At 36.1% G+C, this 15,314-nt stretch overlaps 1 protein-coding gene across 2 annotated transcripts; it reads left to right on the forward strand.

The window, feature by feature from the left end:
- Positions 1-272: 272 nt before the first annotated feature.
- On the forward strand, positions 273-11,527 carry LOC127512551 (cytochrome P450 4V2). Of its 2 annotated transcripts, none has more exons than XM_051893561.1 (11): positions 273-500; positions 4,832-4,944; positions 5,729-5,814; positions 5,998-6,188; positions 6,877-6,946; positions 8,626-8,752; positions 8,837-9,010; positions 9,098-9,200; positions 9,323-9,457; positions 10,056-10,235; positions 10,833-11,527. In XM_051893561.1, the coding sequence occupies exons 1-11, from the start codon at positions 308-310 to the stop codon at positions 10,994-10,996; spliced, it is 1,536 nt and encodes a 511-aa protein (XP_051749521.1). In that variant the 5' UTR covers positions 273-307; the 3' UTR covers positions 10,997-11,527. The 2 variants fall into 2 exon arrangements, with proteins under 2 accessions (XP_051749521.1, XP_051749511.1); XM_051893551.1 differs by lacking the exon at positions 273-500 and adding an exon at positions 4,013-4,275.
- Positions 11,528-15,314: the final 3,787 nt, after the last annotated feature.

A 15,314-nucleotide genomic window follows, 5' to 3' on the forward strand; every position in this document is an offset into this window, starting at 1 on the left:
ATGCTTTGAAATTCAAAAATGCTACTTAACATTTTATTCATATACAGTTTATATATATATATATATATATATATATATATATATATATATATATATAAATAATGAGTGTTTTTTTTTTTTTTTCATGAAAGATTAAATAAATAAAAATTGTGGTCAAATCATTTTGCAGAATAAACAACAAACAAATACGTTTTGTGTATTTGAAACCCTAAGCACGTCCCATGTCTTAAGGGGGGTGTAGCCTACCACATTTTCAGGCGAGGAGCTCTGAAAACCCACTACACTACACATATAACAAAACATCAAAATGAATGTGGAAGTTCGTGAACTGTTGAACGGATTGGTAATATTTGTCTCACTTTTACTTGTGTTGATTTTCACAACATATCAGTTGTTTAAAGATTATTTGCATAAATGGAGAGAACTAAAACCTGTACCCGGGATTAGTCCAACTTACCCGTTCCTAGGCAATGCGCTCAACTTTAAGTCTAACAGAAGAGGTAAGTACAAACAATACGATTATTACTGTTACAGGATATAATATAAAATAAAGTAGGCCTATAATATAATAATTTAGCTAGTTTAGTTAATGCTGACATTATTTAAAATGGTACATTTAAAAATAAATATTTTATCATTTATGATAAACATGTACGAATGATAAAACAAACCAAAACATGCTATGGAATGCGCTTGTCTGTTCCTGGCGACCCAACAGGACTTTCACGAGGACAATGCCTCCCTCTTGTGCAGAGCTGAATAACTGCAACTACGGTGGCCGTATCCTGGCAACCTAGAACTTTCTTTTGTCATGTTTTAATGATGGAGGAAAGTTATATGATAGCATTACATACCCAAACTTCACGTTATGCTTTACATGCACGTAGATAGATAAACTATATCAATATTTTAATACCGTATTCACACGTTAGCTATTAAATCCAGACACCCTCTCAAAGTTACTAAATTACAGCCACAACTTTATCGAGTTTTAAAATTTCACAATCGTCTCAACACGAAAAAGAAGTAAAAATGATTAATTGTAAAACTGCTGCCATATACGTTGACGCAGGCTATGTTCTCAGTGTTTTTGCGTCTGCTGCTCTCTTCTAATATGCCTTTGAAATAAGAGAGCAAACAGAAGGCCTCGGGTATTTAGGCCTATCTTTTTACCATAAAAAAAAGCATGTGCGCAGTTTTGTGATTACCTAATCATTATTGTGGCTGTTCATTTCGCTTTAATTATTTTTTTAAAAAGGTATGCTTAAAAACTAGATATATAAATGAGATCTCATTTGGCAAGAATCCAAATATGTTTCTATATTTGTATGGAAGGAAAATAATGCCATAGGCTATGTTTTTGAAACAAAAAGCATCTTGAATTGCACTACATATGCATTTTATTTCGCGTCCACAAATTCCATTGTTCAAACATTTCACATCCGGGAACTGCAAGAAAAAGCAGTAGAGTACCGAGCACAATCTCCATCTGCTGTTAGTCGACCTCACCAGCAGGTGGTGCAAACGCGTGTTGACGAGCAGAGCAGAGTCATTCATTTCATTCATTAAAACGGATTTACATTAATGGAGCAAGCAGTAAGTGCATGTGTGATGATTATCAGGGACAGTATATATGCAGAACAGCTGATAAAGACACAAAAGTTGTTTACATTTACTTTCCCTGTGTAGCCTACATGTAAGCAGCTTTCTCTACAGTGAACGAGATTATAACGTTATTCCCCGATGCTGATGTACAGTTCAAACGTTAAATCTGAGATAGACCTATAACTTTCCTTAACTTTATATCGCAGCTGTGCTGCAGTACTGGGGTTTCCCTCAATAGGTCATACTCCAGGATTCCCCTGTCTTCGGGACATATCGAACGCTCAACTTATCTTTTTAGACTAAATACGGTCTAAAAAGATAAGATATAAAAAAAGATATAAAAGACCACCAAACGCACACTTATACCCTACTATACTATATAGGCTACAGGCAAGCAGGTTGTCTCAGAATATGGATGTAATGTGCAAAGTTTGACACTGTTTCCTAGTGAAATACTGGCATAAAGTTGGTTTGACATTGGATGGTTCATATTCGCAAACTTAGGGACCGTCTCTAAAGTTACATACGACATTGGTGTACACATTTCTAACTTCAATATCATTTGAAGATAATGACTTACAGTCATAAACTGTAATGTGCTCGTGTAGGGGTCAGGCATGATGCAGATTTTTTATATTTAATAAAATAAATAAAATAATTGCTAATGTTTTACTACTGCATGAGCTTCTATTTATTTTAATATCAACAATCTAAAATTATGGTATAGGGTAGATTTTTGATATTTAATAAAATAAACTCATATCGTGTAAATATTACTTTTTTTTTTTTTTTTTTACTACAGCATGAGTTCATATTTATTATCAACAGTCTAAAAGTTGTGCATCACACCTACATGAACACTTTACAGACTGTAATTCATTCTCTTCAAATACTAGAGCTTTAAATTATGGTATATTTTGTGTATGAGCATACAGTAGGCTAAGTGAAATATATAATGATTTGTGCATATGACTTGACAGTTTATTTTATTCAATATCAAGGTGTGCATCATACCTGAAATCTACATGAACACTTTACAGTTGGTTTTATGACTGTAAGTAATTCTCTTCAAATGCTATTGAAGTTAGAAATCTCATGTGCAACTTTAGAGATGATCCCTAATATTGACTGTCCAATGTCATGCCAACTTTATGCCAGTATTTCACGTTGCGTCCATATTCTGAGTCAACCTGCTTGCCTGTAGCCTATAGCCTACATCCTCAATGATGTGCGTGTTTGGTGGACTTTATGTATTTATAGTCTATAAAGATAAGTTAAGCGTTCTATATGTCCTGACGACAGTGGAATCCTGGAGTATGACGTATTGAGGGAAACCCCAGTACTGCAGCACAGCCGTGATATAAAGTTAAGGAAAGTTATGTCTATCTCAGATTTAATGTTTGAACTGTACATCAGCATCGGAGAATAATGTTATAATCTCATTTACTGTAGAGAAAGCTGCTTACATGTAGGCTACACAGGAAAAGTAACAGTGAAGACATTGAAAACATACATCATAAAAGCCTTTTTTGTTTGTTTGTATCTTGTTAAAAATGAGAGTATGAATGCTAAGCGAACCAGGAATGTATAATTTTCTGTTTTGGTCTAAACCCAAAGAACCCGAAAAGAACACGCCGACATGTCTCTAAGATGTCTGCTAAAGAGCACTTAATCTGGAAAACATCTGTTGTGCATAAACATCTGATAAACATCTTAGAAAAAGCAGTTTTACACACATTCTAAATCATAAACATTTTAAAGACATTTTCTAAATGTCTATTTAACATCTGACAGGAAACACCTTAGAGACATTACAGATAAGCGAAGACTCTAAAAAATACATCTTGCAGATGTAAATGCAGAGATCATTTGGACGTCTCCGTGATTTAGGCCTACGTGTGCTATCAACAAGTGTGAACACACCCTTAAACGTGTTTTTACACTTAGTTCTTTTCAGGGGTCTGAGCACGGTTCGCTGTATTTTTGGCTCCTATGATCACAGCAAACGATCAGCGAACTGAAGAGAGAGCATCTCGGGAGGTGGTCTGAGTATGGTTCACTAAAAACCTGCATTGTGATGTGAACACTTGATTTTTAAATTCGCACATTGCAATTTAGTTTGGTCATCAGATGCCTCTGTACAAATCAGTTATTCATCATGGCTGCTTCTTCTGGCAGATCTCTACAAATTATTATTTCATGACACTTGTCTATTGTCATTAATTCCAAACACTATGCTACTACAGTACATGTCAGTTGTAGTCCTTCCAAAAGTTCTTTGGAAATTTCTTAATTTCATAATTTCAGAGGACATTTTGATTTTGAACGGTTCTGCACTTCTTTAGCAATTTCAGTGGGTTGTAACAGCGCTTGCAGAATTATTGTCAGGATGATCCAAAGTCCAGTAGATTCACTATGAACTGGAGAGCTGATAGTGATAGAGACACGGGCGACTCACCGTGCATCTCGCTCTCAAGATGGTCATGTTTTTCGGTGTGTATACTTTTGGGTTTGTGGCCGCGGCAGTATGCGTTGTTCTCTTGACATATATCACCTACCAGCTGCTGAAAAACTACCTGCACAACTGGAAAGAGTTGAAGCCCATCCCGGGCATTGGAAACACATACCCATTCATTGGGAACGCTCTGCAGTTTAAATCGAATGCGGGAGGTAAGAGGAGATTTATATCGGTCCATTTTCCTTTACTCCCTGCATCTTTAGGTCATTTACTTTAATCTGCTATAACCAGGCCAATAAAAATACAAACATAATTTATACATTGCATTTAAAAATAAATTATAAGAGGATGAGAGCAACCAAATGAGTAATTGATATGACATGTCAAGTAATGAAGCTGTACTAATGCACTGTAAAAACTGGGGAAAAAATAAAAGAAATGATAACCAGTCAAAACATCTAAAATTTACAGTTTCCCCCACCATATTTTAAAAGTAAGCCTGTGACTAGGTGTCACATTTTTACTATATAGTAAATATTTTGCATAAGCTTGTGCGATAATTGGACTTACACAAACCTTATAGTTGAAATATCTAGTAATAATTGTGACAACATTCCTATATGAGAACTGCTCCCAGTCTCTATAAATTGTAACATAAAAAGTTTATGTCCATGTTACTGTCAACAATGTCAGTTGCACTTGACTTAAAGTAACCCTTCAAATGCATTTAAACTTTTTTGTGTAAAAAAGTTGAAAACTGTCTTTCAGATTTCTTTTGTCAGTTGGTTGGCTACACAAATGAATTCCGGAATTCTCCTCTGCTTAAATTATGGATTGGACCTGTCCCATTTCTCATCTTATTTCATGCTGAGACTATTGAGGTATTGTCCACTTGCATGTAGACGGAAAGACACACACACACACACACACACAGACACACAGACACACACACACACACACACACACACCCACCCACCTGTTATGGTCAGAGTCTGGCCTAGAATCAGTATATTTCACAATATGTGCGATGAAGATAACCTTGGTGAGTGAACTTATCTGACGGCACAACAAATTTGATAGGTGTGCATAAAATATCAGGAAAAGATAATATTTGTATGTTATCTATCTATGTACAAAGAAATACATAAGGTGTTAAAGTTCAGAAGAGAATATTCAGAGAATTTCCAGTAAAATATTAAAGTGGTAAAGTGTAAACAGATTCACTGTGTACCAAAGACACACATATCAGCAACAGGATAAGAAAAATGTATAAACAGATTATAGACTAGTTTTGGGTTCTGGATCAGAGGAACCATTATTTCAGTTCATTTCAGCAGCCATTATTGCAAAGTAGATTCAAAATGCAAGGAACAAAATACAGTACAAATCTAGTTTAAAATAATCACAGGATACTTTATGTTTGCTGTTAAAATAGTCTCACGCTTGTGAAACTAGTCAAATGACAGTCTTTAGGGAACCTAATGCAAAATTCAAAATGTTGCTTAATTTTATATTGCTAACAAAATGCTTACATTGCAGACACCTCATGAATACTCAATATATCTTCTAACCCTGTGGTAACACTAATACAAATTTAATTACAAAGTTTTACAAGTCCTCACTTGTTTTATATGTTGTTTTTGGCAAATTCTACCACTTATACAGACAGTGCTGAACAACCCTGTTCACATGGACAAGGCCTACGCATACAAATTTCTGCACCCATGGCTGGGAACAGGACTACTCACCAGGTAAACTGTTTACTAACTCTTAATAAAAGAGTAGACATCTTATTATTGTCCCTTTGCAAATAATTATCAAATTATCCATAAAGAAGATTAGTGAATAAATTCATGATGAAATATATACATTAATTTCAAATAAAGGATATCAGTCAAAGGTTTAAAATCCCCTTCTATTTTTCCTTCTATTAGTACTGGGGATAAGTGGAGACGCAGACGTAAGATGCTGACTCCAACATTTCATTTCTCTATACTAACGGAGTTCCTTGAGGTAATGAATGAGCAGGCGGAGGTGCTCATAGAGAAACTAGAGAAGCAAGCTGGAAAAGGGCCTTTCAACTGCTTTAACCACATCACTCTCTGCGCCCTTGACATCATCTGTGGTTTGTGTGATTTTCTGAGTGCAATTTATCCTCTGGCAGTTTACACTTTAACCTTAACCTGTAAACTGTCATCCCTTTTTTTTAAACATATAAAGAAAACACTCAGCAGATCAATGCAGAAGTGAAAGCACTTCAAGTTTACTGTAAAACAAATGTACAAACAAATTTTTTTTTTATACAAAATATATATTTTACAAAATAATTTGGAGTCTAAAATTGCTAGAAAATCAAAGCCATGTCTAACCAAGCTGTGATCCAAATTGATAGTTGATAGCACAAAAATTGAGCCTGCTAAAAGTTTTTAAAGTACAGTTTCCATGGTAATGCAATGTCCAATTTCAAAACTATTTTCACAGGATGAATTTCAAGTAAGGTTTCAAATGATACCTAAATTATGATGATTACTCAAATAGGTGATAGACAAAAAAGTCAATAAAAAAGTGCCCAAAGTGTCATGCTACCAGGACACTGACAGTTAACAGGCTATGGGTACTGACAGTCTGATATGTATGATTCAGGGTAGATCATTTACAAATACATTTTGTACTGATGTTAGACACAACTAATTGACACCTTTTTTGTGTGTTTATGGTGGTTTTAGTTTTTAGTGCTGATGACAATGCGAAATAATTTGTTCGAGGATGTGGAGCAAGGGTCAAATTTCACAGCACATCTTGTTGCATTTCAGAGACTGCCATGGGAAAGAAGATCTATGCACAGAGCAACTTTGACTCTGAGTATGTGCGCAGTGTGTACAAGTAAGTGTTTTTTTGTTGTAGTTTTTTTTTTTTTTACATTTATTAATGTTAATATGACAGGGGTATATAGGGTGGATACTAGAGAGATATAGGGCCGTGCATCTGAGTACAAATCAATACTGGTTTGTAACTGTGCAAATGACTGTGTGTATTTATCTGTTTGAATAGAGTAAAGGCCATGCAACAGATTACTGTGTTTTTATCAAATAGTCTGCAGTCAGTGTTCTAAAAGTTTCAAAACACTTCAAATAATTCTAGCTTAAATTATTAAATAATATATATATATATATATATATATATATATATATATATATATATTGGAATTATAAGGTTCTATCTGTATTCCAAGTAGTTTTGAGAGAGCTTCAAAGTTTTTGCATTACATTCGACTGTGTAGATAGAACCTTTTTGTTTTCTAAATAAAAAGTCCCAAAAAACATCACATAATGTAAATAAGTTATGTGAATAATTCAATTTTGACAAAAATGTCAAATAGAACCTTATAATTCCAAGGGGACGATATATATAAACAATTTTTTTTGTATATATAATGAATATAAAATTATTATTTTCCATTTTTTAAATTCAACTACTTTAATCCAAGGTAGCGTGCTTGTGGCGGGGTTATTTGATAAGGGAAGAAGGAGGCGGGAACTGGCGAACGTTTTACGCACTTTAATAATAAAATAAACAAACACAAAACGAAAGTAAAGCGGCAGTACCTCACGGATGTTTGCTGCACAACCATAAACAAAACACAATGTAAAGTCCAGGCCTGATCCTTCTCTTCCTTCGCTGTCATCGCTCCTCCTTTTATCCTTCCAAGCTCCTCTGTGAGTAACTTGAGGCTGGTGCGGAGCGCTTATTAACACTCGTGCCATCGCCCTCTGCTCTCATGGCTATCACAGTGCTATTCTAATCAGTCCATGGACCCTTTTCACATTTCAGAAGTTGTCATAGTTGGATAAACTTCTATAGTGGTGAACGTGAGATGACAGCAAATCTAATTTTTGTATTCACAATTGCTCCAATATCAAAAGAAAAATCCATGATAGTGTTTCCACGACCTTCCAAAAGAGGTAAAAATATTGAGAGATTTATTATGTTGGTCAGAAGAGAGAATGATGTGAAATTTGCCATCACCCCCTTAGCTGTTATATTAGTAACACCCTCGCAGTAGTGTTAATTTATTTTTTGTAATTTACTGCCAAGGTAATATAAGACAAACTTTACAGCTATATATGTATATTAATTCAAAAATAAAATGAAAATATGAAAAAACGTACTAGATTTGCAATGTTGATAATTGTGGAAACATGTCATCATTGGCTAAATCCCAAATGGCACACTTCTATGCACTTTCGGTCTTGTGGACTTTCAATGGCTGCCGCGTGCGCGTGTCCGTTAAGTCCACGAGACCGTAGGGTGTCCCATTCATCATTTTAGGTTTCAGAAGGGTGCTCGCGAGCCCGCTATGTGCCCTCGATGCGCACTTCAGCTGAGCCCGCAAGTTTGCGAGCTATGCAGAGGACTCTACCCGGCAGTCAAAGCGGCATTACGTCACGAAAGTGTGGACTCAGAGGAAGACCGTGAGGGTTTAGGGTGCCATTTGGGATTCAGCCACAGTCTGAGAAAAGGGTCCATTACTTGCAAGTCTCTTTTTTTTCTCATTGGTGCAGAATGAGTGACATCATCACCAGGCGCCAGAGGATGCCTTGGTACTGGCCTGACTTTGTGTATAACTATTTTGGCGAAGGCAGAGAACACAACCGTAGTCTGAAGATCCTCCACTCCTTCACAGAGAGTGTGAGTGTCAATGTGATATCTGTCCACATTAATTCTGGTCAAGGCTGCATTCTGATCGCCTGTGTTTTTTTTCTTGTCACACAGGTGATTTATGAGAGGGCGGAGTACATCACTTACATTGAGTCCGACAGTGAATCAGATCAGGGGATGAAGAAAAGACGGGCTTTCTTGGACATGCTGTTGAAAACAACAGATGAAGATGGGAAAAAGTTAACTCACAAAGATATCCAGGAGGAAGTGGACACCTTTATGTTTGAGGCAGGAAATGTTACAATATCTTCATGTTAGAGTGCTGTTATATCCTGATGGCATGATTCCAATTAGCATTTTTGCAACATTTTGCAGGGTCATGACACTACAGCGGCTGCCATGAACTGGGCCGTACACTTGTTAGGTTCCCATCCTGAAGTCCAAAGAAAGGCACAACAAGAACTATTTGAGGTTTTTGGTGTGTTAAGCCCAATTGTGCTTCATATTATGCAGTTAAACATCTAGAATATTTTAAACTTTGTTGTGAGCCTGAAACAGCTTGGAACCCCTTTGAACAATTTTGCTATGTGTGTGTGTCAGGCGAGTCTGAGAGGCCTGTTAACACAGAGGATCTGAAGAAACTGCGTTATCTGGAGTGTGTGATAAAGGAGTCTCTGCGTCTCTTCCCCTCTGTTCCATTTTTTGCCCGAACCATCTGCGAGGATACACAGATCAGTGAGTTCCTTCTATTAGTCTTCTCACATATTCATTCATTCTTTAAGTCATGCATGCATTGAGTATTTCATTAATTTACACTGTTTAGTATTTAGTATGTTCATTTTGCTCTGTCTATCCATTAGTCAATAAAATAAATTCAGCATGAAACTGAAGTTTTTTTTCCATTGAAACTGAGGTCTTTTCATCTCTATTGTTATGTATATCAGAGTGAAACGGCTTCTCGAACAAGACAAAATGTAGTACAGGACTTGATTTTGTCCATCTGTAATTGACTGGATGGTTGTGGTTCGCTATTGCTGTGATCTCGTGTGAGTGAAGGGTTGTCCTATGCTCGCACCAGTAAACTTGTCAGAAAAGAGATGTCATTGCACAAGGGAGGGGAAGTTATTTTGACTGAAGATTATGAGGGCATAATATTTTGCTTTCCACTGAAGAAAATAACAGCATACACGTTTGAAGCAACGTTAATGTTATTATAATTATATTGTCATTATTTATTTATTTTCTAAAAAACAATATCTTGGTGAGCTTTTCCTTTAAGAAACTATAAGGATGGACATCTGACATGATATGTGTGTGTGTGTATCTTCTGTAGATGGCTATAAAGTCCCTAAAGGAGCAAATGCCATCGTCATAACTTATGCCCTTCACCGTGACCCACGCTTCTTCCCTGACCCTGAAGAGTTCCGTCCTGAGCGCTTTCTGCCAGACAATTGTGTCGGTCGACATCCTTATGCCTTCCTTCCTTTCTCTGCCGGTCTTCGCAACTGCATTGGTGAGACCTACACACAAACATCATACTTTTTAGTGATGTCTTATTCTAGCTTTCCATAGTTTTATTTAAATATATATATATATATATATATATATATATATAGTCAAACCAAAAATTATTCAGACATTTTTGATATATTTTTACTAGTGGGTGCAGGACACTATATTCATTTATGTAAGTGAGGATAGCAAAATAGCAAATAGTGAGGATAGCAAAGTAAACTGTGACATATTATACCCAAAGATTCTTCATACAGTGGACTACCAGTAAAACTGCTAAAAATTTGGAACCAAAAATTATTCTGACACTTTGACCTGACCATGTTTTGCTTAAGTGTTATCTGACATAATTAAGATTAATTTTTTTTCTGACACAGTTTAACTCTGAGATCTTGTCATATTTTATTACCATTTTTTTTTAAACTGTAGTGAATAAACTGTATTAATGAATAAAATGTTCAAGGTTTCTGAATAAATTTTGGTTTGACTGTATATATATATATATATATATATATATATATATATATATATATACATACATACATACATATATACATAAACAAAAATAACACACAGTTTTATGTTTGTGTGTATTCAGGTCAGCGGTTTGCTATAATGGAGGAGAAGGTTATTCTGGCTTTTATTCTGCGCTACTTTAACATAGTGGCATGTCAGAAGAGGGAGGAACTCCGGCCACTGGGCGAACTGGTACTGCGACCAGAGCAGGGCATCTGGATCACATTGGAGCGCAGAAAACGCTAACACGCACATAGCTAACCCAGTATCATGAGAATTCATATGAAATGGCAAAATTCTACAGCGTATGATTCAAACCTAAATGTAACCATAAAGCCCAACACCTAAACCTACCTATTATTGTTCTAAACAATTCTGGTATAAGATTTTGCCATCTTGTGCGAATTATTGTCAGAAGAGTATTAACAAACACAATAACACTGACATACATGTATTGGTTTTCAGCAGTGAAACTGTTCTGTAACTGAAAGTACTACAAAATGATTAAGGACTTTTAAAAAGAAACTTTAATATGTATTGTATAATTTAAAAAGTTCAGCAAAAACAACGACAATGAGCAAAATTCTAAAATAAGATTATATACTAAATCCATGCTTAAATTAACTCTGGTTAACGTGGGATTAAATGTTGGCAAATAATTTTTAATGTCTTCTCTGTCTACTTGTAATTTTGCACAAATTAATAACTAAAGATGTAATAATAATTTGAGAAACAAGTAACTAATTATTATAAATACTATTAAATGCTATTAAAGCATCTTTAGTGTCTTTTTCATTTTCTGCTTTGAGGTCCCATGTAAAATTTGGCTGGTTTAGCATTTTGCCAGAGTGTCAAACATGCACCATATGGCACATACACCATAAGAATGAAGAATGTTTGATTTCACATGTACATGAATGCTCACACCTTATTCTATAGGTCAGAAAAGTCGGTATGAAAAAGTCTGCAATTATGGGACAACTTCAGAATAAATGATGCAGACAGTAATGACCTGTGTTGAAAAAGATCAATGGTTTGATCAGAGTCATTAAGGAGAGACAAGAGTCTGGGAATTAATGTCACTCGGCGATGTCTTCAATTAATGATTAATTATCCCCATACCGTATGCGCTTATTAATGCACTTATGCACCCCCATACCATCAGAGATGCTGGCTTTTGAACTGAACACTGATAACACGCTGGAAGGTCTCCCTCCTCTTTAGCCCAGAGGACACGGCGTCCATGATTTCCAACAAGAATGTCAAATTTGGACTGACCATTGAACACTTTTCCACTTTGAAACAGTCCATTTTAAATGAGCCTTGGCCCACATGACACGACGGCGCTTCTGGACCATGTTCACATATCGCTTCCTTTTTGCATCATAGAGCTTTAGTTGGCATCTGCAGATGGCACGGCGGATTGTGTTTACCGACAGTGGTTTCTGGAAGTATTCCTGGACCCGTTTAGTAATGTCATTGACACAATCATGCCGATGAGTGATGCAGTGTCGTGTGAGGGCCCGAAGACCACGGGCATCCAATAAAGGTCTTCGGCCTTGTCCCATAAGCACAGAGATTCCTCTAGTTTCTCTGAATCTTTTGATGATGTTATGCACTGTAGATGATGAGATTTGCAAAGCCTTTGCAATTTGACGTTGAGGAACATTGTTTTTAAAGTATTCCACAATCTTTACGCACTCTTTCACAGGTTGGAGAGCCTCTGCCCATCTTTACTTCTGAGAGACTCTGCCTTTCTAAGACATCCCTTTTATAGCTAATCATGTTACAGACCTGATATTAATTAACTTAATTAGTTGCTAGATGTTCTCCCAGCTGAATCTTTTTAAAATTTCTTGCTTTTTCAGCCATTTGTTGCCCCCGTGCCGACTTTTTTGAGACCTGTACCAGGCATTAAATTTGAAATGAGCTCATTTAGTAGATAAAAGTGTAAAATTTCTCTGTTTAAACATTTGTTATGTTATCTATGTTCTATTGTGAATAAAATATTGGCTCATGTGATTTGAAAGTCTTTTAGCTTTCATTTTATTCAAATTAAAAAAACAAAAAAAACAAAAAAAAAACGCCCCAACATTTACGGAATTGAATTGTATCAATTAATTATAATAATCAAATGTTTTGCATCAAACAATCCTCTTATTATCTCTTCACAGGGCACAAGGGCTGTCAAAAAACCGTGGACTGCGATGCACAGCACACGCATTCTGTGCTATTTTCGGCCAAGTTTAATTATCACAGAAGTCAAACTCTAATGACTTTCTTCCCTCTTCAGATATTATCCAATCTAGTCTCTCTCTGTCCTCATTCTTCTCCTCTCTCTCTCTTTTTTTTTCTTCTCATCTGTGTACTTTCTTTTTTTACCCAACCAACAGGGTCCCACAAGACCCCTGAGCAGTGAGCACACATTTTTGGAGCCATTCGACACCCTGCCCACTAACTTTCTTTAATGGAAGAACCCTTATCTTCTGACAAGACATATCTTCTGACAAGACAAAAAAAAAAAAAAGTAACTATGTGTTTTGGTAGGCTGTCATTAGTACAAATAGTAGCCGTGAGCCGTAGTGGTCAGCTCGAGCTGTATTTGTTAAAAAGCCCAGGGCTCCATTTCTTCTTCCTTTCTTTCTTATTATTCATCTCCTCATTTAGCGTCTGCCTTTCGCTTTCTGTTTTTGCTCAGATGTGTTTGTCTGGTAGTTGTGAGCAGATACAACACAGTGTCCCTCTCGGCTGCAGTTAATTCAAACTTTCCCTCCCTCCTCTGGCTTTTGTGTTCTCCTCTACAATCTTCTCATTAACTATTGCTTTATTTTGACAGCAAAGCCATTGCCACTGTGCGGTTACAACACTGATGTGACCACCCACTTCTTCAATTTTAGAGTAGAAATTAAAACAAGGCTAAAAATAAGAGTCTCCTGTGGAGGAATATAGATTTAAGCAGTAATTTTTAGCCATACCTGGGGCAACAAAATCATGCAGTTATTATAGCACCTGTAATGTGATTGACAGTTGTTATGCTTAGATTGCTAATGAAAAACTGCTCCAATCCAAATTAATTGTTGTGATTTGTGACACGACAGCTAAGGAGTAATAACATTGTTAAGAACAATATTTGTGAGAGTTGTAATTGGTGATTGACAGTAACATTGAATATAAAAGGGATGCAGTGATGTCTTCTGAGCACAGAGGGGTGGTGTTGTTCCTCTTTATGAACAGAGACACAATCGCCACAATTAAAGGCACCAGACACATGAATGCACATGCAAAGCATATGCACTGGACCCTCTGGCAAACTCCAAATTTGACACAGCAAGAACTCACATTTTTATCAAGATGCAATATCTCTGGTACCAACATTGTAAACAGACTATCTTTGTCTGCACTCTAAAAATAATACAGTGGCTTTGTAAATTTTAACAGTAATAAATAGCTATGCTACCTTAATAAAATCTCTGAATATCACTTAAGTGATTGCTTGAGTTGGACATACCACCTGCCTAAAATCTAGTTAAATTTGAATAAAATGTATTATTAAAAATCTATTATTTATGTTTTTCTCACATATTTACAACATATAAAATGTTTTTTTTTTTTTTTTTTTTTTCCCTTACAAAGAAACTTTTTTATTTGTAAGGATATTTCTCTTTTATAGGTTCAAGATATCAAAATCTTTATCTTTATTTACTGGAACCTGCTTAAGTACTCCTCTGGCATACATACATACATACATACAGACAGACAGTAAGTTTGGATTCATTGTCGGATTAGCCTAAATGATCAGACCATTGATCAGAATATCAGCATGACAATGCTTTGAAAATTCAATAAAGAAGGTATAAAATAACTTGCATGATAGATAGATAGATAGATAGACAGATAGATAGATAGATAGATGATAGAACATGTGCAGTAGACAGTGTGTCCAGGTAAATGTGTGTGTTTGTGTGTGTGCAGTGCATTGTGTTAAGCACACGTGTATTAGCTGGCTAGCTCAGGGCTTCAGATACTGGCGTGACGGTCTTCCTTTTGAAGTGTGCGCTGTGGTAATCTTACACCTAAATTGGCAGAAATGTGGGTCATGCCACCAATTTTATCCTAGTTAACACACTCGTAGCTTTTCATATTTCCTTACTACCACCCCACCACCCCCCCAAGGCAGAGTATTTTCAAAACAATTCTGTTAAATTAATTAAAATTTAATCACAGTATTTCTAAGTAGCCCTGAGAAAATTAAATGTAACATGTCAAATGCTGACATTCACTGAGAGGGACACTCAACAACATTTCAACAGAACTGCTGTCAGAGCGGGATTCTCGTGTTTTTCATCTCTCCCTCTCATATACACAAAACTCACTTCTACTGTACATAGATATTTATATGGCACTGTCCAACATTACAGTACACGTACACTCTCGATTTCGTAGTATTAAGAAATTCTTTTTAGATATCCAGGTTTATTAGATATCTTAGATCAGGGGTTCCGAAACACATTCCTGGAGCCTCCCCAGCACTGCAAACTCAGTCCTGGAGGGCCGCTGTCCCTGC

Source organism: Ctenopharyngodon idella, chromosome 1 (genome assembly GCF_019924925.1).
Source record: "Ctenopharyngodon idella isolate HZGC_01 chromosome 1, HZGC01, whole genome shotgun sequence".
Taxonomy (NCBI): domain Eukaryota; kingdom Metazoa; phylum Chordata; class Actinopteri; order Cypriniformes; family Xenocyprididae; genus Ctenopharyngodon; species Ctenopharyngodon idella.